Source organism: Lissotriton helveticus, chromosome 11 (assembly GCF_964261635.1).
Source record: "Lissotriton helveticus chromosome 11, aLisHel1.1, whole genome shotgun sequence".
Taxonomy (NCBI): Eukaryota; Metazoa; Chordata; class Amphibia; order Caudata; family Salamandridae; genus Lissotriton; species Lissotriton helveticus.
The window spans coordinates 602,045,434-602,071,640 of NC_136072.1; the positions used below are offsets into that span (position 1 = coordinate 602,045,434).

Below are 26,207 nucleotides of genomic sequence, written 5' to 3' on the forward strand. Positions count from 1 at the left end.
GGCGCCTTATACTTCTTCTCCAACGGAGGGATCACCAGTGATACAGAGGAGGGGTACTACCGGACCCTTACCTCTTCTGACTATAGGTAATGGATAACCCGTATTGACCTTACTGCCTTCTTGTAGGGTTCTTTGAAGACGTACAAGAAGCAGGCCTGTTCTTGAGAGGTCATGGAGATCTTAAAACGTTGAGCAGCTCTCCATACCACCTTAGAAGAGATTCCAGAAGTGGTGGAGTTCCTTCTTCGTCGATGAATCCGTCGACGAGGTTGCCGTCATAGACTATGCCATCGTAGACGCGCAGTCATAGATGACCATACCCCCTTAAAAGAGATTACAGACTTGGTGGATTTCCTCCTTCGTTGACGAGTTCGTCGACAAGATCTCCGTCAGAGAGTATGCCGTCGTAGACGAGCAGTCATAGATGAGGCCGTCGTAGACTACTCGTAGACAAGGCCATCGACGCCGTCGTAGACTAGCCTTCGTAGCTGAGTCCGTCGTAGATGAGGTCATCATAGACTAGACTATCCTAGACGAGGCTATCGTAGACGAGTCCCTCGTAGACTAGGCCCTCGTAGACGAGGCCCACGTAGACGAGGCCCGCGTAGATGAGGCCATCTTAGGCTAGGCCATCTTAGAGAAGGCCCTGGTCGACCAGACAGGCTGTCATAGACAATGTCTTCAATGACTATGCCGCCGTAGACGAGTCCTCGAAGATGAGCCTACGTAGATGAGGCTATCGTCGATACCGTAGACAGGGCGTCGTAGGTGAGCAGTCGACTCCTTAGACTAGCCCTTGTCGACGAGGCCGTCATAGACTAGGCCGTCGTAGACTAGGACATCGTAGACTAGGCCATCGAGCACTAGGCCTTCGTAGACGACTAGGCCATCGATCATTAGGCCTCCCTAGAGTAGGCCAGTAGACTAGGCCATCGTAGACTATAGATTAGGCCATTGTAGACTAGGTCCTCGTAGACTAGGCCCTGTAGACTAGGCCCTGTAGACGCTGTAGACAGGCCGCCGTAGACAGGCTGCCGTAGACAGGCTGTCATAGACGCGCCCATGAAAGTGCGCCTTCGTAGATGAGGCCATCATCGTAGATGAGGCCATCATCGAAACCGTAGACAGGCTGTAGACATGCCGAGTAGTCTTCGTAGATGAAGCCATCATTGATACCGTAGACAGGCCTTCGTTCCGAGAGGCTGTCGTCGATGGTTGCGTCGCCGACGTCGATGGTCTCGTCGTCGACGGTCTCGTCGTCGACGTCGACGGTCTTGACGTCGACGGTCTTGACGTCGACGGTCTCGTCGTCGACTGCCTCGTCGTCGACGGTCCTCGTTGACGTCGACGGTCTTGACGTCGACTGCCTCGTCGTCGACGGTCCTCGTCGTCGACGGTCCTCGCCGTCGACGGTCCTCGCCGTCGTCGACGTCGACGGTGTCGAAGTCGACGTCCATGGTGTCGTCGACGGTCTCGTCGTCGATGTCCTCGTCGTCGACGCTCTCGACGCTCCAATCGTCGACGGTGTCGCCGTCGACGTCGACGCTGTCGTCGTCGTCTACGCTCTCATTGCAATGATGATGGTTTTGACATCGATGGCTTCTTAGGCTGTACCTCAGGAGGTATAGACGACGCCTTTCTGAACGATCCTATGACCAGAGGAGGGGATATAGACGGTTCATACGTCGTCTATTTTGTCCGATATTTCTCCAAAGCAAGTCCTTTACTCTCCTTTCCCACAGAGTGGGGAGATCCGTGAAGGACTGCGCCCGGAAGACCCCTGAGCGGTCTTTTTTGGGGCCTTCTCAGGATGGTACCCTGAGGAATGAGTCTGAGGAGATTCTCTATTGAGGTCTCCTGGACTTTGAGGGCAACACCTCATCGCAGTAACTGGAGAAAATAAATAACCTCCTTTCTGGCCTTAACCATATTAACAACCTCTGTTCACGACCCTTCAAAAGTCACTTGAAAAAGCAACATACCTTGTAGCCTTTGGTCTGTGAGTGTGAGGAACCGAGCAGAGCCACCTCTTGGAACAAGAAGTGCAGGCTCCAAACAGAATTCTTCCGTTCTTTCCCTTGTTAAACCTTCTTTAAAGAAAGTATTTGAAGATAAAGAATGTATTTGAAGATAATCCATAGTAGAAAAGCCAAATTAGGTGAAAACAACACAGAATCTGAGCAGAGCTCAGAGGAGACTCCCTTAGCACAACGTGCGGTAGAAAATCTGAGGGACTGAGGCTCCTCCCGGGAAGGTTCTAGAGGGAGGTCGGAGCTGATTGGCTGACTAGGAGAGTTTGGTCCTTTTTACATAAGGACTAAGAAAGGCTACTAAGGGGAGGCCCTTAGGCCTATTTTCTCTATGTATGTCTATAGGACATTACTTTTTTATGTACCGGAGGCTCCCGTCTCGACGACGGGGAATGATTCAGGCATGTGAATCCATGAAAGACACCCCTAATACTGGATAAAAACCAAAATAGCACACAGTGCATAGCAAAGGCATCAAAAACCAAAATATATACAAACAATAAAACCAGGTATAGCAGAGTGGACAACGGGGAGGCGGGTGGGCATGGGAGGAATCCACAGGCAGATATTGTATCTACCAGAAAAAGCGTTACAGAAGGTAAGTAACTTGTTCTTCTGATAGATACATCTGCCGTGTGGATTCCTCACCTTGTGAATAGAGTCCCACAGCAGTCCCCACTCCCGGAGGAGGGTGACCACTCTGCTATACCAGGAAATCTTGGAGAACAGAGCGCGCGAAGTGGCCGTCCCTCCTCACCTCGGAATCCAAGAAGTAATGCTTCGCGAAAGTGTGGAGGGAGGCCCAAGTCGCGGCTCTGCAAATATCCTCAACAGGTACACCTCTAGACAAAGCAGATGTTGCAGACTTCGCCCTAGTTGAATGTGCTCTAATACCCTCAGGAGGGTCCTTACCCGCCAGGGAGTAGCAAATCTTGATGCACAGGATTATCCACCTGGAGAGTGTGCGCTTGTGCACCGCTCTGCCCTTCTTGCAGCCAGCAAAACCAATAAACAGCTGGTCATCCATCCGGAAGTCTTTAGTTCTGTCCAGATAAAAAGACACCGCCTTCTTAGGGTCCAGACGGTGTAGTCTCTCTTCCTCCTTAGACGGGTGAGGGGGAGGATAGAAGGTAGGAAGGGTAATGGATTGTCCTAGATGGAAGGGAGTTACCACCTTAGGCAGAAAAGCAGCCCTGGTCCTAAGAACCAGTCTTTCAGCATGAATGGTCAGGAATGGGGGTTTGGAACTAAGAGCCTGAAGCTCACTCACCCTCCTTGCCGAGGTGATTGCTACTAAGAAGAACGTCTTGAAAGACAAAAAAAAGCCTCATGGGACACTTGTGTAAGGGTTCGAAGGGGGAACTCATCAAATAGGTTAACACAAGATTCAAATCCCAATAAGGAACAACAAAAGGAGTAGGAGGGAATCTATTAGTGAGACCCATCAAAAATCTTAAAACCACTGGAGACTTAAAAAGAGAAGGCTGATCCGGCAAACAGAGAAAAGCCGACAAAGCCGAAAGATACCCCTTGACCGTGGCAACAGCAAATCCTTGCTGCGCCAAAGAAAGAGCAAACTGCAAAATGTCAGACAAATGAGCCTTCAAAGGGTCAACATCTCTCTCCATACACCAAGAGACAAATTTAGACCACCTATACGAATAAATGGACTTAGTGGAGTCACGCCTGGCAGAAAGAATGACATCCACCACATCGTGAGGGAGAGAAAAGGAATTCAAGTTGCCCCGTTCAATCTCCAGGCATGAAGGTGTAATGTCTGGAGGTGGGGGTGTAGAACCTGCCCCTCCATCTGAGAGAGGAGGTCTGCCCTGTGAGGGAGACGGAGCGGCAGGTGAGAGGAGAGGTGGAGAAGGTCTGTGTACCACACCCTTCTTGGCCAATCCGGGGCGACCAATATGGCCTGGGCCCGGTCCTGGCGAATCTTCCTCAGAACCCGAGGAATCAAGGGTATGGGAGGAAACGCGTAAAGGAGTTAATATTTCCAACTCAACTGAAACGCGTCCCCCAAAGCTCCTTGCATCGGAAACTGGAGACTGCAGAATGACAGGCAGTGAGCATTCTCGCGAGTGGCGAACAGGTCCACCCGAGGAGTCCCCCACATCTGAAAGATGTCGTGAACCACCTCCGGATGGAGCCTCCACTCGTGGTCGGCAGAGAACTGCCGACTGAGACTGTCCGCACGAACGTTCAGAACTCCGGCCAGATGATTTGCCATCAGACAAATCTGATGATCCTGAACCCAGGACCAGAGACGCAGAGCCTCTCTGCAGACACACTGCGACCCTACTCCTCCCTGTTTGTTGATGTACCACATCGTGGTCGTGTTGTCCGTCAGGACTTGAACCGACTGACCGCGAAGGGAAGGGAGGAAGGCCTTGAGCGCCAAACGTATCGCCCGCAATTCTAGAAGGTTGATATGAAGCAACCTTTCTTCTGGAGACCAAAGCCCTTTGACCTCCAGGTCCCCCAGATGAGCACCCCACCCGAGAGTGGATGCATCCGTTATCACTGTGGCCACTGATGGAGGAAGTTGAAAAGGCTTTCCTTGTGACAGATTGCCTTCCACACTCCACTAAGACAGATCCGCTGCAGTTTCTCTGGAGATCCTCACCGACTCCCTGAGATCTCCGTTGTGCTGATACCACTGCCTGCGGAGGCACCACTGGAGTGCCCTCATGTGCCAGCGTGCATGATTGACCAACAGAATGCAAGAAGCCATCAGAAAGAGCAGAAGAAGGACCTTCAGGACTGGAACAACCGCTCCATTGTAGAATAAAGGAATCATTTCCTGTATGTCGTGAATCCTTTGAGGTGGAGGGAATGCACGACATACAGTAGTGTCCAGTACCGCACCTATGAACAGGTTGCGCTGGGAGGGCACCAGGTGAGACTTGGGTACATTTATCGAAAAACCCAACCTGTGCAACAACTGAGTTGTCTCTTGCAGATGATGAAGCACATTCTCCGGCGACTCCGCTTTGATCAGCCAATCGTCCAGATAGGGGAACACAGGTATCCACGATCTTCTGAGATGCGCCGCCACAACTGCCATCACCTTGGTGAAAACTCGAGGCGCAGTAATAAGCCCAAAAGGAAGGACCGCAAACTGGTAGTGTTGCGATCCCACCGTAAAACGGAGATACTTCCTGTGCGACTTCAGGATTGGGATGTGAAAATACGCATCCTGCAAGTCGATCGACACCATCCAGTCTTCTTCCATCAGTGCTTGAAGAACCTGTGCAAGTGTGAGCATTTTGAACTTCTCCTGTTTGAGATAGAGGTTCAAAATCCTGAGGTCCAGGATTGGCCGAAGTCTGCCATCCTTCTTGGGTATCAGGAAATACCAGGAGTAGCACCCCTGACCCCTTTCCTGCTCTGGAACCACCTCTATTGCACCTTTTTGGAACAGTGCCAGGACTTCTTCCTGCAGGAGAAGAAGATGGTCCTCCGAACAATAACCTTGGCAAGGAGGGTAATTGGGAGGGAACTCCTGAAAAGGAAGTGCATACCCATTCTCTACGAGATTGAGAACCCAAAGATCTGATGTAACCGATTCCCAATCCCGTAGAAAATGAGTAAGCCGTCGCTCTACCGGACCCACATGATCCAGAATGGTGGATCTGGGGCTGCTTTGCTGATGTAGGTGGGGGTTGGGTATTATTGGAGGAAGTAGAGGAAGAGGAGACTTGACGACCACGTCCACGACCCTTCTGTCTACCTCTATAAGATTTGTACAGAGGGTTTTTGCTGCTGCTGCTGTTGTTGCTGGCCTTGTCTGAAGGGACGAAAGGAGGATCTACCAAACCCTCTAAACTTCTTAGTGGTAGAACCTCTTGTCTGGAGACCCAAAGATCTTGCAGTAGCACGGCTATTTTTGAATCTTTCCAAAGCCACATCCGCCTTCTTCCCAAAAAGGCCTGTCCCATCAAAAGGCAAGTCCAACAACGTGGATTGTACATCTGCAGAGAAATCGGAGGATTTCAGCCATGCTGCCCTTCTGGTGGCAACAGTAGAGCCCATAATCCTGGCAACAGAGTCTGCTGTGTCCATGCCACTCTGAATTACCAAGCGGGCTGCAGCTTGAGTATCAGAGACCACTTCATTAAAGTTTTTTCTATCATCCTCTGGAAGCTTAGATGACAACTGCTTCACAGAGTCCATCAATGCATGAACATATCTCCCCAAAAGGCAAGTAGCATTAGTAGATTTTAGAGCCATGCTACCCGAGGAGAAAATCTTCTTTGCAGACTGATCCAACTTTTTAGAGTCCTTGTCTGCTGGCACCTGAGGAAAAGAACCTGCAGACCTGTTGGAACAAGCGGCCTGTACCACTAGACTCTCTGGTGAAGGATGTGAAGAGAGAAACTCGGGGTCACCAGGTGCCACACTGTAGCGTCTTGCCACAGACCTTGAAACAGCAAGAGCAGTCAACGGTCTCTTCCAGACCTCCATTATCAGTTCAGTTAAAGCCTCAGTAAATGGAAGTGTAGGCTCTATAATAGAAGAAGGAGAGTGTAAAACCTCTGTGAGGATGTTAGGTTTGTACTCAACAGTAGGTACGGTCAGATTGAGTAGATCTGCAGCCTTTCTAATAACAACATGGTAGGGTGCCACGTCCTTAGATGGTGCATCAGAAACAGATGGTAAACCCCACTCAGGAGAGAGTTCCAGACCACTAGCACTATGTAGGTCTTCAAAACAGTCCCCTTGATCTAGAAGTTCACCTTCTTCAACATCAGAATCTTCATACCTCTTTTCCTCCAAGAGACGCTGAGCCCTGCGTCTCGACCATTCCATACGAACCGAAGTCGATGGATCCGTTAACGACTCTGACGGAGCCGGATCCGACGTCGAACGAGGAGCCGGGGAAGTTGGAGGACGAGACTCACGGACCGTCGTGGCACCTCGATCCAAATTACGAGGTCGATCCGGAGTCGGCGAAGCCGTATGCGGAGTCGATGACCTCGGTGGAGCCGTACCGAGCCAAGGTGTGTAAGGCGCCGGCATAAACGGCATAAAAGGAGCTCTGGCGTAACTTTGAGGAATGCCCAAGTTGAAAGACAATGGACCCATGGGACGACCCGGCGCACCAGTGGGGTACATTGCTCTCGAATAAACTCCAAACATCGCATTAAGGAAATGCGAGGGGTCTTGTCCTGGACCAGGAAAGGGAGGGTACGAACCTACTGGATGTTCTGGAGGAGGTTGCTCCAACATCGGTACATTCTGACCCTCTTGATCTATAGGGGCTTCTACCGGAGTCGGAGCTCGAGGAACTTCCTCTTCATCTTCATGCTCCGAAGAATGGTGTGACACCGGATCCGGTTCTTGTACCGGAACCGGGGAACCTCCGATAGACTGCAAGGGAGAAGGAGATACGAAGTCCTTGTGATGTTTACAAGACTTCTTCTTCGAATCCGAAGACTCCTTCCCAGAATGATGTCTGGAGCGGTGTTTTCTCCTCTTGTGCTTCCTCTCTGAGGAGCTCGAAGCATGACCCGAAGCCGACTTGGATCCAGACCTAGACCTCTCGCTGGATCTCGACCTCGCTCTGGACCTTGACCTCGAAGCCGACCTCGATCTCGACTTCGAACGCGACTTCTGTCTCGACTTCGAGCGTCTCGACGTCGACCTCGAAGATCTACCAGTCTCTCTTCCCTTTACCTTCGCAAGAAGAAGTTTTGCTTCACGTTCTCGTAACGCCTTAGGATTAATCTTGAAGCAGGATCGACAGTTTTTAACATCGTGGTCCGATCCAAGACACCATAAGCAATCGTTATGAGGATCGGTGATCGACATCATACGAGCGCAAGACCCACATTGCTTGAATCCTGTCTTCCTCGACGACATTCTCGACGAAGAAGGAGTAAATAAAGATGAAATAGTAATATTATAACTAGTAGAAGATACAAAGTATCGCAGAAGATCCCAGAAACCGTTAGCGTCGACGAAGCGGAAAAAAGGGAACGGACGTCATCACGCCGACGTGGGTCTAATAAGGAGTCGGTGACGTCAGACAGAGTCGCGCGCGATGCCGTGCTCCTGTGACGTCGTCCACGCCGGCGTGCTACGAAGAAAAAATTCCGAATGTTGCTGACGCAAGGGGTATATTCACAAGGTGAGGAATGCACACGGCAGATGTATCTATCAGAATTTAATTTTCTCTCACTGGTGCATGGCATGCAGTACAGTCTGGCTTATTTTTTCATCTCCCAAGCGATGGTGGCCCTTACTCGGGATGTGTGGATACTTATGGGGGTGCGCTCAGATCACTCCTTGGTTCTCCCCTCCTTGGACCTCGTGCTGTCCTCACCGGGGTGCAAGCCATGGAGGCCTCAATATCTTGTGCATTCGTTCCCCCTTGGGCAAATCTCAACTTTGAGTGCATGTTTCCTCCTATATGAAGCTTAACAAGAGTTCTGACGCCTACTTGTGCACCATATGGGTGGCCGCAAAAGTTCGGGGTCAACTTATGAGAGATGTTGCACTCACCAACAAATCTCGGGCGGAACGCCAGAGAACACCGGAGGGCAGCATTGCATTACTCACTAGCCTAAATACGGCAGGTCCCTTGACTCCTTTCTGGCGTCGTCTAGAGAAGGCCCACATGGACCTCAAGCAGATGAAGGGCCGGCACTACAAGCAAGGCAATAAGGAGGGGAGACTACTGGAGGCTAAGCTGCACCAACAGGAGGCGGAGTTAGCTATATCAGTTTACTAGTCCAGCCATCAGGTTTACGGATAGCACCAAACTTAACCGGCCACAGGACATTGTCAACGAATTTGCGACCCTCTACCAGGCCCTGTACACTCCGGAGGTGGCGATAGACCCTGCTTGCCTGAACACCTTTTTTGATGGCATACACAAGCCCCTTAATGACTCAGGCAATAAAGTCCATCAGAGAGATCATCAAGACAGAGATAGCGCAGGTTATTTCAAAACTACTACATCATAGGGCCCTACTGAAGGAAGAATTCTCAGCGGAATTCTACAAATGGGTGGAAGAGGGGGTGGTGGACTCGCTCTACGGGGCCTTACAGGAGGCAGATCACATGGAGTCCCTAGTTCAATCTCCAATAAGGCTATGATCATGGTTCTCCCCAAGCCTTGAAAAGATACCCTCCTCTGTGGCATTTACCCACCCATATCCCTGCTTAACAGGGGCTTTAAGATCCTGGCCAGGGTCCTGGTGGTTCAACTTCGGGCAGTGATTCCAACGATGATCCACCTCTCCCAGGTGTGTGTCGTCCCCGGGTGTTTGTCCCGGAATCATCTTCACTCATGCGCTACGGTCCGCCAAGGACTTGCCGGAGGACAAAGTAGCTCTCTCCTTGGATGCTGAGACAGCGTTCGACAGGACAGAGTTGGGATACCTCTTTGAAACCCTCCAGAGGTTCGACCTCAGTAAGGATTTAATAGCCAAGATTGTAGGCCAGTATTGCTCCATTAGGGTGTTATTGTGCAAGCAGGCTTCCACAGAGAAGAGTGGCACTGGGCCCGTCGAAACTGCGGGAGGAGGGTTTGCTGCATCCTTCTTTTTTTTTTTTTTTTTTTTATTCAAATCTTTTTTATTGAATGACAGTGAATGCTGGGATCTCGTTCACATAATCTGTGATTGTCCCACTGGCCAACCCTTTGGGAGGGCGGTCGGTGGCTCACTGAGCACGACCCTGCCAGTCTTGGTGCATCTAGCCCAGCCCCTGAACTTGCGGACTCTCTTGCTCTGTTCGGGCATCTGTGTGGAGCCAGCTGCTCCTCACAGCACTCGCTATGACCAAAAACCATGTCCTCCGTCACTGGTGTTCCTCACTCCTCCTCGTAAGCATGAGGAGAGGCTTTCATCCACTTACAAGATAGCCTAAAAACCAGACAGTGCGTATCAGGCTGTCTGGTACATGCCCCCGCGTGCCACCTGTGGCACTTTCGCACTGATCTTGACCCTTCGGCTCATTTTTTCACTTGCCCCCCCTCCACACACTTTCAGTCCACCTGTCCTCTTCCCCTCTATACTTCCCTTGTCTGCCTTCCATTCTCCTTACCTTCCCCCCCTCATCTGCTTGCGCTCCCCCTTCTTTTCTGTCGCTTTCTGACATTTCTTTCTTCTCTGTACACCCCTTCACATTCCTTTTGCCACAGCTAGCTTGAGTGGTCCATACCGGGCCAGTGCGTCCCTGATCAATTGTAACCCTGCTGCGCTCCTATAGTGGCCACTTGTGTCCTAGGATTGTTGAGCTACCACAGCATTGCATCATACGCTGTATCCGGTTTTCTGTTGCACTTTCTTTCAGTGCAAAACCCGAACAAAGAATTGTGAAAAAAGAGGTTACTGCTTTACACTTCTTCATACTTCTAAGCCAAAACATCTAATCAAGACTGCTCGGTCTGTACTTCTTAACAGGACACTGCATATCAAGAAATGCACCTGCTGCCATTATGTGCTTCTAACTGCATGTAATTGATGAGCAAAAATGTTGATTAATTAATGATTAATGGGATGCCAATACAAGTATATAGGTGTCCTCTATTTTACTTTGTCTGCTTTACAAAACAATACAGTCATGAAAACACTTATTTTGTAGTCAAACACTAACCTGACTCTGGTCAACAAGTATACCAGATTCATAATGGGCATCCAGAAGCATTAAGAGCTAACAAACCCTTTAATGTGAGATTTACTGGTAACATATTGTAGCAAGCATGAATGAAAGATGCTACATGCAAGTAAGTGGTTGCACAGTTGAGTAAAATTAGAGAAATAGGTTTATTCAAATAGGGTTAGAGTTGCAAATGTTGGTCATTTTGTCGGACAGTAAATTGTGAACATAAACTACCAATTGAATATGCTACTTACCAGTATGCATCTGTTCTTGGCATGTAGGGCTGCTAACATTCATATCTGTTGCATTAGATCGCCGCCTAGTGTTGGGTCCGGATGATCGCACATTGTTGTCCTGGAAGAGTCTTCGAAGTATCCTGAGATAGGTGGCTCCTCCCCTGGACTACAGTGCGCATGGGCATCGGCTCCATCCCCAGATTGTTTTTAGCCATTGTGGCAGAGATGGAGTGTAAAGTGTAAAGGATGTCCATGCTAATGATTGAATGCAAGAGTATGTCTGCAGCTGCGACAGGCACCGGGGAGGAGGGTGGGCGATATGAATGTTAGCAGCCCTACATGCCAAGAACAGATGCATACTGGTAAGTAGCATATTCAGTTCGAGGCATGTGGGCTGCTAAATTCATATCTGTTGCATAGAATATATAGCAGTCCCTCCATTAGCGGCGGTTGCCCGTGCCAGCTGCAGAAACCTGAAAAAGTGTCTTGAGAACAGCCTGCCCAACAGCTGCCTGCTGTTTGGAATGCACATCAACACAGTAGTGTTTTGTAAAGGTATGTGGTGTAACCCATGTGGCTGCTCTACAAATGTCCTCTAAAGGAATGTTCCCCAGGAAAGCCATGGATGCCCCCAATTTGCGTGTGGAGTGCGCCCTTGGGGGTATTGTTAAGGTGCGTTTAGCCTTTTGATAGCAGATCTGGATGCACTTAACAATCCATCTGGCTATTCCTGCTTTGGAAATAGGGTTGCCCTTGTGCTGTGGCGAGAAGGCAACAAAAAGTTGTTTTGTTTTCCTAAAGTGTTGTGTCCTGTCAATATAGTACATCAACGCCCTTCTAACATCCAAAGTATGGAGCATTCTTTCCGCCACCGTTTGTGGGTTTTGGAAGAATGCAGGCAAGTCAATAGTTTGGTTGAGATGAAACTGTGACACCACCTTCGGAAGGAATTTAGGGTTAGTACGTAATACCACCCTATTTGGATGAATTTGTATGAATGGCTCTTGGATTGTGAGCGCTTGCAGCTCACTAACACGTCTCAGTGACGTAATAGCAATAAGGAAAGCCACTTTCCATGTTAGGAACTGGAGTTCACACGAGTGTAGTGGCTCAAAAGGTGGTCCCATCAGCCTGGTGAGGACCACATTGAGGTTCCACACCGGAGCTGGCGGTGTTCTTGGGGGAATGACTCGTTTCAGACCTTCAAGGAAAGCCTTAATGGCAGGCACTCTGAAGACAGAGAGATGTTGCCTGTTCTGAAGGTAAGCTGCTATGGCGGATAGATGTATCCGAATGGAAGTGTAGGCGAGATTGCACTTGTAAAGATGTAACAGATAGCAAATGATGTTAGGGATAGATGCATCTAGCGGGTTTATGTTATTGGCTGTACAGTGAAGAACAAAACGCTTCCATTTAGCAGCATAGCATGCTCTGGTAGTCGGCTTCCTTGCCTCCTTGATGATGTCCATGCATTCTGGAGGTAGGTGAAGGTAGCCAAACTCTAGGACTTCAGGAGCCAGATCGCCAGGTTGAGCTGTTGCGGATCTGGATGCTGAATGTCTCCATGGTTCTGCATCAAAAGCCTGGGCGTTAGGCGCAGCCTTTGATGCGGCACCACCGAGAGCTCCAGAAACGTTGTGTACCATGCTTGGCGTGCCCACGTTGGAGCAACTAGGATGAGTGTCATCGAGTGCTGCTTTAGTTTTCTTGCCACCAGCGGTATCAGAGGGGCTGGTGGAAAAGCGTACGCAAATTTGCCTGACCAGTTCATCCATATCGCATTCCCCTGCGATTGTGGGTGAGGGAACCTGGCGGCAAAGTGTTGGCATTTTGCGTTTTCGTTTGTGGCAAACAGGTCTATCTCCGGATGACCCCACTGCTGGAAGTACGGGCGGAGTACTGATGGGTGTAACTCCCACTTGTGCATTTGATGGCTGTATCTGCTGAGCAGATCCGCCATCTGATTGTCCTTGCCCGGGAGGTGTTCTGCCATGAGGAAAATGTTCCTCTGAATGGCCCACTTCCACATGCTCTGAGCCAGATGAGACAGCTGTGGCGAGTGGGTGCCTCCCTGCTTTTGAATGTAGTACATCGCTGTCATGTTGTCCGTCCGGACTAACACTACCTTGTTGCACAGATGTACATTGAAGGACTTGAGCGCCATGAAGATTGCCATCAGTTCCAGATAGTTGATGTGCATCTTCTGTTGCTGCGTCGTCCATAGTCCCTGCACTGTGTAAGTGAGCAGATGAGCTCCCCATCCCTGGAGAGATGCGTCCGTCGTCAGGGTAATCTGTGGCACTGGCTCTTGGAACAGTCGGCCCTTGCAAAGGTTGTGTGGATTCCACCAAAGCAGAGAGTTGAACGCCCGACTGGTAACCAACACTAGGTCTGTCAATTGTCCCTGAGCCTGAGTCCACTGGTTTGCTAAACACTCCTGGAGCGGACGCATATGTAACCGTGCGTGAGGGACTATGAAGATGCAGGAGGCCATCATGCCAATCAACTGCATGAACACTCTCGCTGGAAGCGAGTGTTGTGGTCTGAACTTTTGGATCAGAGACTGCATGCTGTCTATCCTGACCTGGTTTGGCTGAGCCATAGCCGTCAGGGTATTGAACGTCGCGCCCAGAAACTGCCGGACATGTGCCGGCTGAAGGTGCGACTTTGGGTAGTTCAGCGAGAAGCCCAGATTGTGAAGGAGGTGAATGGTAGTCGACATGTCCGCGGCGCACTGTTGTTCCGACTTGGCTTGAACGAGCCAGTCGTCTAGGTAGGGGTAGACATGGATATTCTGCCTCCTGAGGTGCGCCGCTACCGTCGCCAGACACTTGGTAAACACTCTTGGGGCGGTGGTCACTCCGAAGGGTAGGACTTTGAACTGATAATGCCTTCCCTGGATAGTGAACCTGAGGTACTTTCTGTGGGATGGGTGTAGTGGTATGTGGAAATAAGCATCCTTGAGGTCTAAGGGTGCCAAGAAGTCCCCTTGGTTTAACAAGGGAAGAATCTGTTGCAGTGTAAGCATATGGAAATGTTCTGACAGTATATACAGGTTGAGGGGACGCAGATCCAGAATGGGTCTGAGAGATCCGTCCTTCTTTGGAATAAGGAAGTACAGGGAATATACCCCTGTGCCTTCCTCCTCCACTGGCACGAGCTCGATTGCGCCTCTTTGCAGCATCACCACTACCTCTTGCTGCAATAAGTGCAAGTGCTCTGCGGACATAAGCCGTTGCCTTGGGGGAATGTTGGGTGGAGTGGACTTCAACTCTAGACAATAACCGTACTGGACAAGTTGTCGTACCCACCTGTCTGTGGTGATGTTTGTCCAGAGTGGCAGGAACTGCTGTAGTCTCCCCCCCGACAGGTGTTAAATGGTCGGGGGGCAATGACAGAGAGTCACTGTTTGTTTGGGGCAGAGGAGCGGGAGTTGTTGTTTCCTCTGCCACGTCCTCTGGTACTGTTTCCTCGATAATTCCCTTTATTCTGCTTTGGGTAGGAGGACTGTGCTCCACCTCTAGTGAACTGTGATTGTTGACCCATCTGTCCTCTGGTGACTCCACGTGCACCTGAGCGACGAAAAGTGTTGCCCCGGAATTGTTGTGATTGAAGGGCCCCCATAGACTTAGCTGTTTCGTTGTCTTTCTTAATCTTTTCGAGGGTGGTGTCAACATCAGGACCAAACAGTCTATCAGGATTGACGGGCTGATTGAGTATGGTCGTTTGAATGTCCGGTTTAAACCCTGATATGCGTAGCCACGCTTGTCGTCTGAGCATGACGCTAGTGTTAATAGCCCTAGCTGCTGTGTCAGCGGCATCAAGTGCACACTTTATGGCTGCGTTGGAGATGAGTTTGCCCTCCTCTATAAGCAGTTTGGTAGCCTCTTGAAACTGCGAAGGCAGGTGTTCTAAAACTTGCTCAAGGGTGTCGTAATGCGCCCTATCATAACGTGCCAATAGTGCCTGTGTATTCGCAATACGCCAGAAATTTGCGGCTTGCGCAGCTACCCTTTTGCCCCCTGCCTCAAGCACTTTAGACTCCTTGTCTGGGGGAGGAGCTTCACCCGTCGTCTGGGAGTTTGCCCGTTTGCGGGCATTCGCGACCACAAGAGAGTCTAGTGGCAACTGTCCCCAAATGTATGCAGGGTCTGCAGGTGCTGGTTTATATTTCTTTTCGATGCGTGGATTGACCACCCTCGCCCTGGTAGGCTCTTTAAAGATGTCCGCAGCATGCTTAAGGACACCTTTGAGCATAGGTAGAGTCTTTACTGTCCTTTCGGAGACAGAAAAAGTGTCAAACAGAAAATCGTCCTCCACTGGGTCAGCATGCATGTCCACATCATGATTAGCAGCTGCCCGTTCAATGAGTGCATGAAAACCTGCAGAGTCTTCTGTTGGGGATGCACGTGCACTGAAAGGCTGTGGGTCCTGCCCCACAATCTGTATCCCTTGGTCGCCTATGTCGTCATAGGAATCCTGCTGTGCATCGGGTTCATTGATGGGGAAAGTGTACTGGTCATCTTGTCCATATTCCTCTCCCTCAGAGTGTTCGGGGGAAGGTGTCGGACTCCTTCTAGGAGGAGGCTGGATAGGTTCAATCAGGACTGGAGCGTCCTGTGCAAGCCTCTTCTTCTTCAGTGGGATAACATAAGAGTCCACTGGGTGGGAAGTGATCTTCCTCTTGTAAAGGGTCAACTTGCCCGTGTCTGCGTTGATAAAACGCTCCGAATCGTCTCCTGAGTCGAGTTGTCGACCCGATACTCCAGCAGACGTGGACGAGTCCGATGTCTTTGGCGCCGTCTTTGGCGCAAAGGCCTTTGGAGCCTCCTTCGGCGGCAGAAGGAAGAGAAGTTTGCTAGCAGGCTTCGCCGGCATGTCCATCGGCTTCTGGTGCGACTGCGCCGTAGCCGACGTCGTAGAGGCCTTATCCCGAATTCTCTGGAGTGAATCGGCGATGAGGGATGCGTCACTCACGGCGGCACTTGGCGCCGACGAGGAGGCCTTCACCTTGCCTTCGGAACCGAACTCTTGTGGGCCCTTCGGAGTCTTAGACGTCGATGCTGCAGCCATAGACACCGAGTCCTTGGACCGAAGTGTTGAGCTTCCGCTCTTCGATCCGTGGGATCGCACAGGCTCCGTGTCAACCACGCGTCCGACTAACGACGTCCCAGTCGGTACCGGAGTCTTGTCGCTGGCTTTTGCGGACTTTGACGGCGTCGTCCCGGTCGACCCGTGCCGGACGACCTTCTTAGAGGATGCCTCCACCGTTGACGACTTCGGCACTGTCGAATTGACAGTCTTCTTCGATTTCTGTGGACCGGAGGCCGACGGAGTCGATGAGGTAGCAGGCTTTGGTGTTTTCGGTGGAACGGCCGCCATCTTAGATGCACTCGAATCCGTTAGTTTCGGTTTCGTTTTCGGGTCGGCCATTTTAGATGTAGTCGATACCGTTTGTTTCGGTTTCGATACGGGCTGCGTAGCAAGTATGTCCGTGGCCGGGCCTGAAGGCGGGGCCGTGGCTTGCGGTACGGGGTCTTGGGTAAGGCCGAGTGGCGATCCCGTGACCCGAGCCTGATCCACGTAACCTTCGGGGCATAGCTCATCCCCTGAGCTATCTTCCGCGGCCCCATAAACTTCTTCGACGTCCCCTACCTCGTCGACGTATTCAAGGCCTTGATCCACGACTCCGTAGTCGTCTTCCGGATCCGCCTCGACCTCCGTCGCAGGCGGCGAGATTTCAAGATGATGGCTTAGGCCCTCTTCTTCCTGTTCGCCGAAGATGTTCTCTGGAGCCGGGGCCGCTTGTCTGGCCTCGAGGCGCACCGCGCGCCGAAGCTTGAGCGTCTTCTTTGACCTGAATCTGGAGCAGGCCATGCAGCTGTCCTCGTCATGGTCTGGCGAAAGGCATTTGTTACAGACCGCGTGCGCGTCGATATGTGGGTATTTGGACCCACAGACGGGACAGTATTTAAACGGGCTCCGCTCCATGCTGAAAAGTTCTGGTTGTGTTGCGATGAGAAGGCCTCGATGTCCGAAGAGTGATACGACTCCGCAGATTCCGACTCAAAGAGACGGAAGAACTCGAGACCGTACGCAAACAATACCGTAATGAAACTAAGGCCTTTTGGCCGTAAAAAAGCTAGTTTTCTCGGTTCCGACAGAAAGACGTCGAGACCGCATCCGAACCCAATGGCGGAAAAAAACAATCTGGGGATGGAGCCGATGCCCATGCGCACTGTAGTCCAGGGGAGGAGCCACCTATCTCAGGATACTTCGAAGACTCTTCCAGGACAACAATGTGCGATCATCCGGACCCCACACTAGGCGGCGATCTAATGCAACAGATATGAATTTAGCAGCCCACATGCCTCGAACATGTTAATTGCTTGTTTGCCTCGATCACTGGAATCCAAGTTTGAACAACTGGGTGCAATACCTTGTGGCATAAAACATAACATAGCAGCATTACCTGAATCTCAAAGTCACAGTTAAAAGCTGTAAATGGATAAAAAAAAGAATTTTAATGAAAAAAAGACACAAATGAACGAATCCCATACCATGCCAGAAGTGATGGAGTAAAGCCACATAAAGAGGCCACCTTTTGGTGCTCCCATCCGTTTCTACACCTTCTCCTTCCACACCCTTAGACTGTAAACAAATTGTTGAAGATGTGTGGCAAAATCTAACTTCAGGCCTTTTAATTCTTTGCAAATGTCCATTCTACGTAACTGGGAGGAGGGATGGTAGTGAGGTATCTGTAGTTAAATAGAGTAGCCACCAGAAAAAGCGTTACCAAAGGGAAGTAGTTCTTCTGGTGGATACTTCTAACTGCAGATTCCTCACCTTTTGAATTGATACCACCCAAAGGTGAGTGTCTGAGAAGTGTAGTCAAACCAGAAACTCTTGCAGGACCGAGCGGGCTAGAAGGCCCTCTTTGCAAACCAGGCTGTCAAGGCAGTAGTACTTCATGAGTATGTGCACCAACACCCATATCAAAGCCTGGCAGATGTAAAGGAGATGCACTGCTATTAACAGTGCAGTTGTTGTAGCATTGGTCCCAGTAAAATGAGTCTGAACGCCTGCATGGGTTGCATTTCTGGCAAAGCATAAAATATTTTTATACAAAAGGACTATCTACCTCAACAGAGTTCTCTTCTGCACCACTCAGTCTTTTCTGGTCCCAGAAAAACCAACAAATAGCTGGTCGTCCATGCTGTGGTTCCTTATACTGTCGATATGAAAGCTCAATGTTCTATTAGGGCCATGTCAATAAATACTATCGTCCTCTTTAACCCCTCCCATGCTCGTGACGGAACCGTTCCGTCACGAGCCTTGGGTGGGCTGTGCAGGTGACGGAACCGTTCCGTCACGGCCCGCTCACCGCGCCTGCGCGGCGCGAATTCCGCGCCTGCGCTGAAGGTTCTATTAGGCGGGCGGGGCCGTGACGGAACCGTTCCGTCATAAGCACAGCTCACCCGCGGGCTGTGACGGAGCGGTTCCGTCATGAGCACGGGACCGCCGCGCGACCCCGCCTCCCCCTTAGCGCTGCGGCGGCGGAATAGCCGCCGCAGCAAAGGGGTTAAAAAAAGGTGTGGAGGAGCAAAGTAGGCAAGCAGTTCACTGAACGCCATGAAAGGGCTACACCTGGTTAGCCAGGAAGGTGGCCCGTGTCCAAATCACAATTTGTCTGGGAAGAAAATGGTACGGTGGTTGTATCAACAGCACCTGCTGTGTACCCAAGCAACATTGAGAAGTGATCGCAATGAGCGATTAGGATCAAGCTGGAGTCTCACTGGAGCATAACAAAATGCTTAGGAGGAAATGAGTCAGGCATTTAAAAAAGCAAGTGACTTAAAAAGGGGTGGCTTATCTGCCAAACATAAAAAAAAGTTAAAATGACTTGTCACCCAGATCTGCGCCCACTGCAAGTCGTGTATGGGTGTATTATCTATGACAAAACAAACAAAATGTCAGAAAGTCTGGCCTGAAGAGAATAATGACACCAGACCACAAAAGTCTCCCAGCATGGATTTAATTGAAGGATATTTGGCCACAAGGATGACATTCACAACCCTAGGCGACAAATCAGGGGCACTCCGCTGCTGGTGCTCAATCTCTATGCATGGAGGGGTAGGTTGTGGAGATTCAAGTGTAGGACTATCCCCTGAAAAAATAGATCACTGCAAATGTTCAGGCTCTAAAGGTCTGGTAATCACACCCTCCTGACCTAATCCCAGGCTATAAAGATGTTGTGGACACAGTCTGTCCTGATTTTCTTCAGGACTCTAGGATGAAGGGGTAGTGATGGGACTACGTATAGGAGGCATGTGTCCTATCGGAGATGGAATAACTCTTCCAATGCCTCTTCTGGAGGGAACTCTAGAAAACAAAAGTTCTCCTGGATGGCCTCTCTTCGCCACCTCTCCCAGATGATCCCCTCACCTTGGCATTGACACATCTGTCACAAATGTGGAGTCTGGATGGGGGAAGGGAGAGTGAGCAGCTGCAGGTCAGGTTGAAGTTTGTCTCTCACCACATAGGATCCTGAGCCGCCGCCGAGAGATCAGGATGGAATGGGAGACACAACTCAGGGACCACTAAAATCTGAGGTTTCACTGCCGGCGTACAGGACAAGAACAATGCACAAGGCTATTTGCCCACGAAGCATTGAAATCATCCTCACCAAAAGCCAGGACTGGGCCCGAAACATCACAATCATATCTTGAAAGCCTGGGGTGGTGGAAATACCTTGAGCACCACTGTATCTAAGATAGACCATGTGAAAAGGAAGTACCTGTGTAGGTCACATCTAGAAATTTGACATGCTGGTGGAAATTGCCATGGAGGTCAAGAGAGAGGCAGTTGTTTGGAGGTGGTTTGAGAGGGACTGTGGTACACACCTTAGGCAATCAGTCATCTAGGTATGGAAATACATGTCATTGCAATCTCCGGCGACCAGATGTGACCACCATAACTTCTGCAATCACCTGAGTAGCCGAGGTAAAGCCAAATGACAGTACGGCAAACTGGAAATGTCCAACACCCACCGTGAACCGCAGGTGGAGTCTGGGACTACAGGATGGTATATGAAAATACATGGCCTGCCAGTCCAAGGACACCTTCCAGTCTACGGGTTACAGAGCAGAGAGGATCTAAGCCAAAGTGGGCATTTTGAACTTTGTTGGGAGGAGGTCAACTATAAGCTTGAGGTTTCTGTTCTTGGTCAGAACATGGAAGTAGTGCAGGCGCCACCCCTCGTCCCGCTTTAAGGCTGTATTTATTCAATGGCACCCTTGGCCTGCAGAAGGCTGACTTCCTTATATTAAGACAGAGGCATGGCCTGACATGGGGTGAAGAGAATATAAGGAAGGGAAGAAATGAAAGCGTAGGGCGTAGTCCAATGAACCATCAGCCAGTCTGATGTGATTATTTCAAGCTGGGGAGACCATGTCAGATCCTGACGACTTTCACCTCACTGTAGATCTGCTAAAGCAAATCAAAACGGCTTGGGTACTATTGCAGCAGGAGTAGGAAGAGGAAGTTGATGAATTCTGCCCCTGCTGGAATTAACAGGTTTGACCAGCTCCATGTTCTCTGCCTCAAAAAGGCTGCATGGCAGCTTCACTGGCTGAGACTGTTGACTCTGCCAGTAAGCTAGGCCCCTACATTTTCTGTCCTGCTAGTGGAAGTGGAGGCCTGCTGATAATAACCCCTAGGATTTTGCTTTGACACAGCTATCTTTAAATGACTACAATGGAGAGGCAAATTTGTTTCTAAAAAGCTAGATCTGTTAAAGGACACATCCATGAGGAAAGCCTGGATGTCCTCAGAAAATCCAGTTCTCCGCATCCAAGCATGCCATCTAAGCACAAGCTGGTATTGATACAACAGTTTATTGCCATTGGCTGTGTCCAGGCTAGTGAGCAGTAATATTTTGCTGCCCCCGGACATATTTGGGCAGGAGAGGTCTTTACCAGGAGAGGTCTTTGTGGACGACCAGTTAGCAAATTGGCTTTGGTTTCAACTATGGCAGTTTTAATTCTAGTGCCTCTGCCACACGGAGAACTACAAAGGAGGAGCTTTCTTTTGTTGTTAAACCAGATCTTCGGTCCAGCTCGATCATAGGGGGTGTGTCTAACCCCTTAGCATTATGTAGGTCTTGGTAAAGTCATTTAGCAGTGTAACGATTATAAAACTACTTGAAGCTAGAATCCCTTTGAGTGTCACGCTCATTACCTTTCCTCTGATTTGAAGTGGCTGGCTGGGGTTAACCCCTAATTGTCATCCTTGTGCTTAAGGCACATTTACGATTTTCACTTACCTAAAGACTTCAAGCAAGAAAAGGACTTCACACTAGACTGCACCCCTAACTGGAAGTAGCCCTGTGACTTACAAGAGGATTGAGAACACGGTTTCAAACAAAACCTATTCTTATGCTCTGTGACTTGAGTTTCTACTCCCACTGTCTGATCACCTTTGTGTATGAGGTCACATTTCTCACACAACCTTGTGATGAAGCCCAAGCACCAAGGGCACACAGCTCAAGTGGGTCTGTAACAGACATCTGCTTCATGAAATCACAGCACGGCTTGAATCTTGTGGTCCTCCAGGGAGACACTGTCCCCATCACACTGTCGTAAACAAAAATCAATTGTAGTTGATGAATCAACAATTTGGGCACTTCAGATCTGTGTGAACGGTGTGGAAAGAAAGGACTGACATCAGCACGCAGGGATGGCACCTATATGCACCCCACTCCTTCACTTCTGGGGGGTATGAGATTGCTGCGGAGCCACACACCACTTGACAGCACACAGGAGTGATGGCTGGAGGAACATTCAGATCCAATCTGGCGCTGGAAGCATTAAAAAGGTGACAAACTGCAAATAGAAGTATTCATCAGAATTCTACATATTAATGGATGGCAAAGCACTGCATTTTAGGCATCACTTACCTTATGCTTGATGTGTTTTAAAGTAGGAAACCCACAAAAGTATAACGCATTCTTATCAACTTTTGTAATTTTATTTTGGCTCATATCCACATGCCAAGCATCAAGTGAAATGGTTTGAAACCTAAAAAGAAACCAAAGCAAATTAATGATTTATCAAATGTTCACAAAAAAAAGAACGCATAACGTTACGCATAAGTAGTCAAGGGAATGAATATGCTACTTACCAGTATGCATCTGTTCTTGGCATGTAGGGCTGCTGACATTCATATCTATAGCATAGATCGCCGCCTAGTGTTGGGTCCGGATGATTACACATTGTTGTCCTGGAAGAGTCTTCGAAGTATCACGAGATAGGTGGCTCCTCCCCTGGACTACAGTGCGCATGGGCATCGACTCCATCCCCAGATAGTTTTTAGCCATTGTGGCGAAGATGGAGTGTAACAGTGTGAGCGATGACCATGCTAAGAGTAAGTGTAAATTCTGCAGCCGCTACAGGCGCCGGGGAGGAGGGTGGGCGATATGAATGTCAGCAGCCCTACATGCCAAGAACAGATGCATACTGGTAAGTAGCATATTCAGTTCGAGGCATGTGGGCTGCTGAATTCATATCTATAGCATAGAATATATAGCAGTCCCTCCATTAGCGGCGGCCGCCTGTGCCAGCTGCAGACGTTTGAAAAAGTGTTTTTAGAACAGCCTGCCCTACAGCTGCTTGGAGTGCACATCTACACAGTAGTGGGTCGTAAATGTGTGTGGGGTAGACCATGTGGCTGCTCTACAAATGTCTTCTAAAGGGATATTTCCAAGGAAAGCCATGGAGGCCCGTAACTTGCGGGTGGAGTGGGCTCTTGGGGGGGATCGTTAAAGTGCGCTTAGCCTTTTGATAGCAAATTTGAATACACTTACCTATCCACCTGACTATACCTGCTTTGGAAATGGGGTTGCCCTTGTGTTGTGCGGAAAAGGCAACATAGAGTTACTTCGTCTTCCTAAAATCTTTGGTCCTATCAATGTAGTACATCAAAGCCCGTTTGACGTCAAAAGTGTGGAGCATTCTTTCTGCCACTGTCTCAGGATTTTGGAAGAACAGAGGCAGTTCAATAGTCTGATTGACGTGGAACTGTGAACCCACCTTTGGAAGAAATTTAGGGTTAGTGCGCAGCACCACCCGGTTGGAGTGAATTTGTATGAATGGCTCTTGTACAGTGAGCGCCTGGAGCTCACTAACAAGTCGCAGTGACGTAATGGCTATTAGGAAAGCCACTTTCCATGTTAAGAACTGAATCTCGCATGAATGTAGAGGCACAAAAGGTGGACCCATCAGACGGGTGAGGACCATATTAAGATTCCATTCAGGAGCAGGTGGGGTCCTGGGAGGAATGACTCGTTTGGGCCCTTCTAGAAAAGCTTTAATGGCAGGCACTCTGAAAAGGGAGAGATGCTGTCTGTTTTGGAGATAAGCCACTATGGCGGATAAATGTATTCGAATGGAAGCATATGCCAGATTGCATTTGTAAAGATGTAACAGATAACAAATGATGTTGTGCGTGGACGCGGGAGAGATGCTGCCTGTTTTGGAGATAAGCCACTATGGCGGATGAATGTATTCGAATGGAAGCATATGCCAGATTGCATTTGTAAAGATGTAACAGATAACAAATGATGTTGTGCGTGGACGCGTCAAGCGGGTCAATCTCGTGGTCTACGCAATAAATGACAAACCGCTTCCATTTTGCTGCGTAGCATGCTCTGGTGGTGGGCTTTCTTGCCTCCCGTATGATATCCATGCAGTCAGGAGGCAAGTTGAGGTAGCCAAACTCTAAGACCTCAGGAGCCAGATCGCCAGGTTGAGCTGTTGCGGATCTGGGTGCCGAATGTCGCCATGGCTCTGCGTCAAAAGTCTGGGTGTGAGGTGCAGCCTTTGATGCGGTACCACGGAAAGTTCTAGAAACGTGGTGTACCATGGTTGGCGTGCCCACGTTGGAGCAACGAGGATGAGCGTCATCGAGTGTTGCTTTAGCTTTCGTGCCACCAGCGGTATTAGAGGTGCTGGGGGAAAAGAATACGCAAATTTGCCTGACCAGTTCATCCATATCGCATTGCCCTGCGACTGTGGGTGCGGGAACCTGGCGGCAAAGCTTCGGCATTTGGCGTTTTCCCGTGTGGCGAACAGGTCTATCTCTGGATGACCCCACTGCTGGAAGTACGGGTGGAGCACCGATGGATGTATCTCCCACTCGTGCATTTGGTGGCTGTACCTGCTGAGCAGATCCGCCATCTGATTGTCCTTGCCTGGGAGGTGTTCCGCCATGAGGAAGATGTTCCTCTGAATGGCCCACTTCCACATGCTCTGAGCCAGATGAGACAACTGTGGAGAGTGAATATGCTACTTACCAGTATGCATCTGTTCTTGGCATGTAGGGCTGCTAACATTCATATCTATTGCATAGATCGCCGCCTAGTGTTGGGTCCGGATGATTGCACATTGTTGTCCTGGAAGAGTCTTCGAAGTATCACGAGATAGGTGGCTCCTCCCCTGGACTACAGTGTGCATGGGCATCGACTCCATCCCCAGATTGTTTTTAGCCATTGTGGCAAAGATGGAGTGCGATAGTAGAAATGATGTCCATGCTAGTGATGAAATGCAAGAAGTAATCTGCAGCTGCTACAGGCGCCGGGGAGGAGGGTGGGCGATATGAATGTTAGCAGCCCTACATGCCAAGAACAGATGCATACTGGTAAGTAGCATATTCAGTTCGAGGCATGTGGGCTGCTAAATTCATATCTATTGCATAGAATACATAGCAGTCCCCTCATTAGCGGCGGCCGCCCGTGCCAGCTGCAGAAGTCTGAAAAAGAGTTTTGAGAACAGCCTGTCCTACAGCTGCCTGCTGTTTGGAGTGCACATCTACACAGTAATGTTTGGTAAATGTTATGTTATGTTATGTTATGTTAAATTGGTTTTTGTAGAGCGCACGGCTACTCAAAAAGAGTGTCCCGGCGCTTTTATTTAAGGTAGGCTGCTAACATAACACATTAAAAAGAAAGAATACCAGATAAAAGAAAACACAAACAAACGCCCTACTGGGTGAACAACCAAGTTTTGAGCTCCTTTCTAAAAACTAATAAACTAGTGGCTCCCCGAAGTGTTAGAGGCAGAGAATTCCATAACTGGGGGGCCAGTAGTCCAAAAGACCGGCCTCCCAGGCGCGCTCTCTTCACTCGCGGGACCACCGCCAACCATAGAGATTCGGACCTCAGGGAACGGGCGGGTCGATAAAAGGCGAGTCTCCTTTGGATGTACTTGGCTCCCGTCGCATGGAGGGCCTTGTATGTCAAAGTCAAGGTCTTAAAGGCGATCCGCTTACGGATTGGAAGCCAGTGCAAGGTCCGGAGCAGACCAGTAGCACTGGTACGTCTATTCAATCCAAAAATCGCCCTCGCTGCAGCGTTCTGCACAACTTGGAGCCGCTGTAGCAGGTACTCTGGCAGGCCCAGGTATAGAACGTTGGAATAATCCAACCTGGAACCTATCAGTGCCTGCACAGTCAGCTTCCTGTGGTCCTCCGATAATAGGGGCAGAAACCGCCGTAGCATCCTGAGGAGGCCAAAACACATGCCTGACACCCCCAGGATCTGGGCCTTCATAGACAATTCCTTGTCCATTTCAACACCCAAGTTTTTGGCCATTTGGGAAGAACACGTGGGGGGGGACATGTTGGTAGGCCACCAAACCCGCCAGTCTGGCTCCGCATCACACCCAAAGAAGAGTACCTCCGATTTGTCGGAATTGCACTTGAGGCTGTGCAGTTGGAACCATTGAAACACAGCCCCAAGGCAATCCCGGATACTCTCCCCCTCAAAATCTCCTCCTCTCTTACACAAGAAAAGGAGCTGGGTGTCGTCAGCATACGATACGATCCGGGCCCCAAACGACTCCGCCAGCGCCGCCAGTGGGGTCATGAAGATATTAAAGAGGGTAGGGCTCAAAATAGAGCCCTGAGGGACCCCCACTCCCAGAGGCGGCATCACGGCGGAGTCTGGCGAGGCCCAGACCGTTTGCCGGCGGCCAGCTAGGAAGGAGGAAAACCAGCTGAGCACCGTCCCCCGTAGTCCTATCTCATAGAGTCTTGTGAGGAGACCGTCATGGGGGACGGTGTCAAAAGCCGCCGACAAATCCAGCAGCACCAGCATGGCTTTACCCCCAGAGTCCAAGGTCTCCTTGATAGTTTCAGAGACCTCGAGGAGCGCCGTCTCTGTGCTGAGGTTGGGGCGGAAACCCGACTGGGTGGCATGCAGAATCTCGTTCGCCTCCAGAAAATTGGAAAGCACCGTCTGCACGTGCTTTTCAACAACCTTCGTAAG

The 26,207-nt window shown here is 49.9% G+C and overlaps 1 protein-coding gene across 2 annotated transcripts in view; it reads right to left on the reverse strand.

The window, feature by feature from the left end:
- Positions 1–26,207, reverse strand: part of XRN1 (5'-3' exoribonuclease 1) — a 1,049,234-nt gene that overhangs the window by 781,975 nt on the left and 241,052 nt on the right. For both annotated transcript variants that reach the window (XM_078666417.1, XM_078666416.1), the window contains exon 17: positions 21,843–21,963. In XM_078666417.1, coding sequence (XP_078522543.1) covers positions 21,843–21,963 — 121 coding nt within the window. The remainder of the gene's footprint in view (positions 1–21,842; positions 21,964–26,207) is intronic.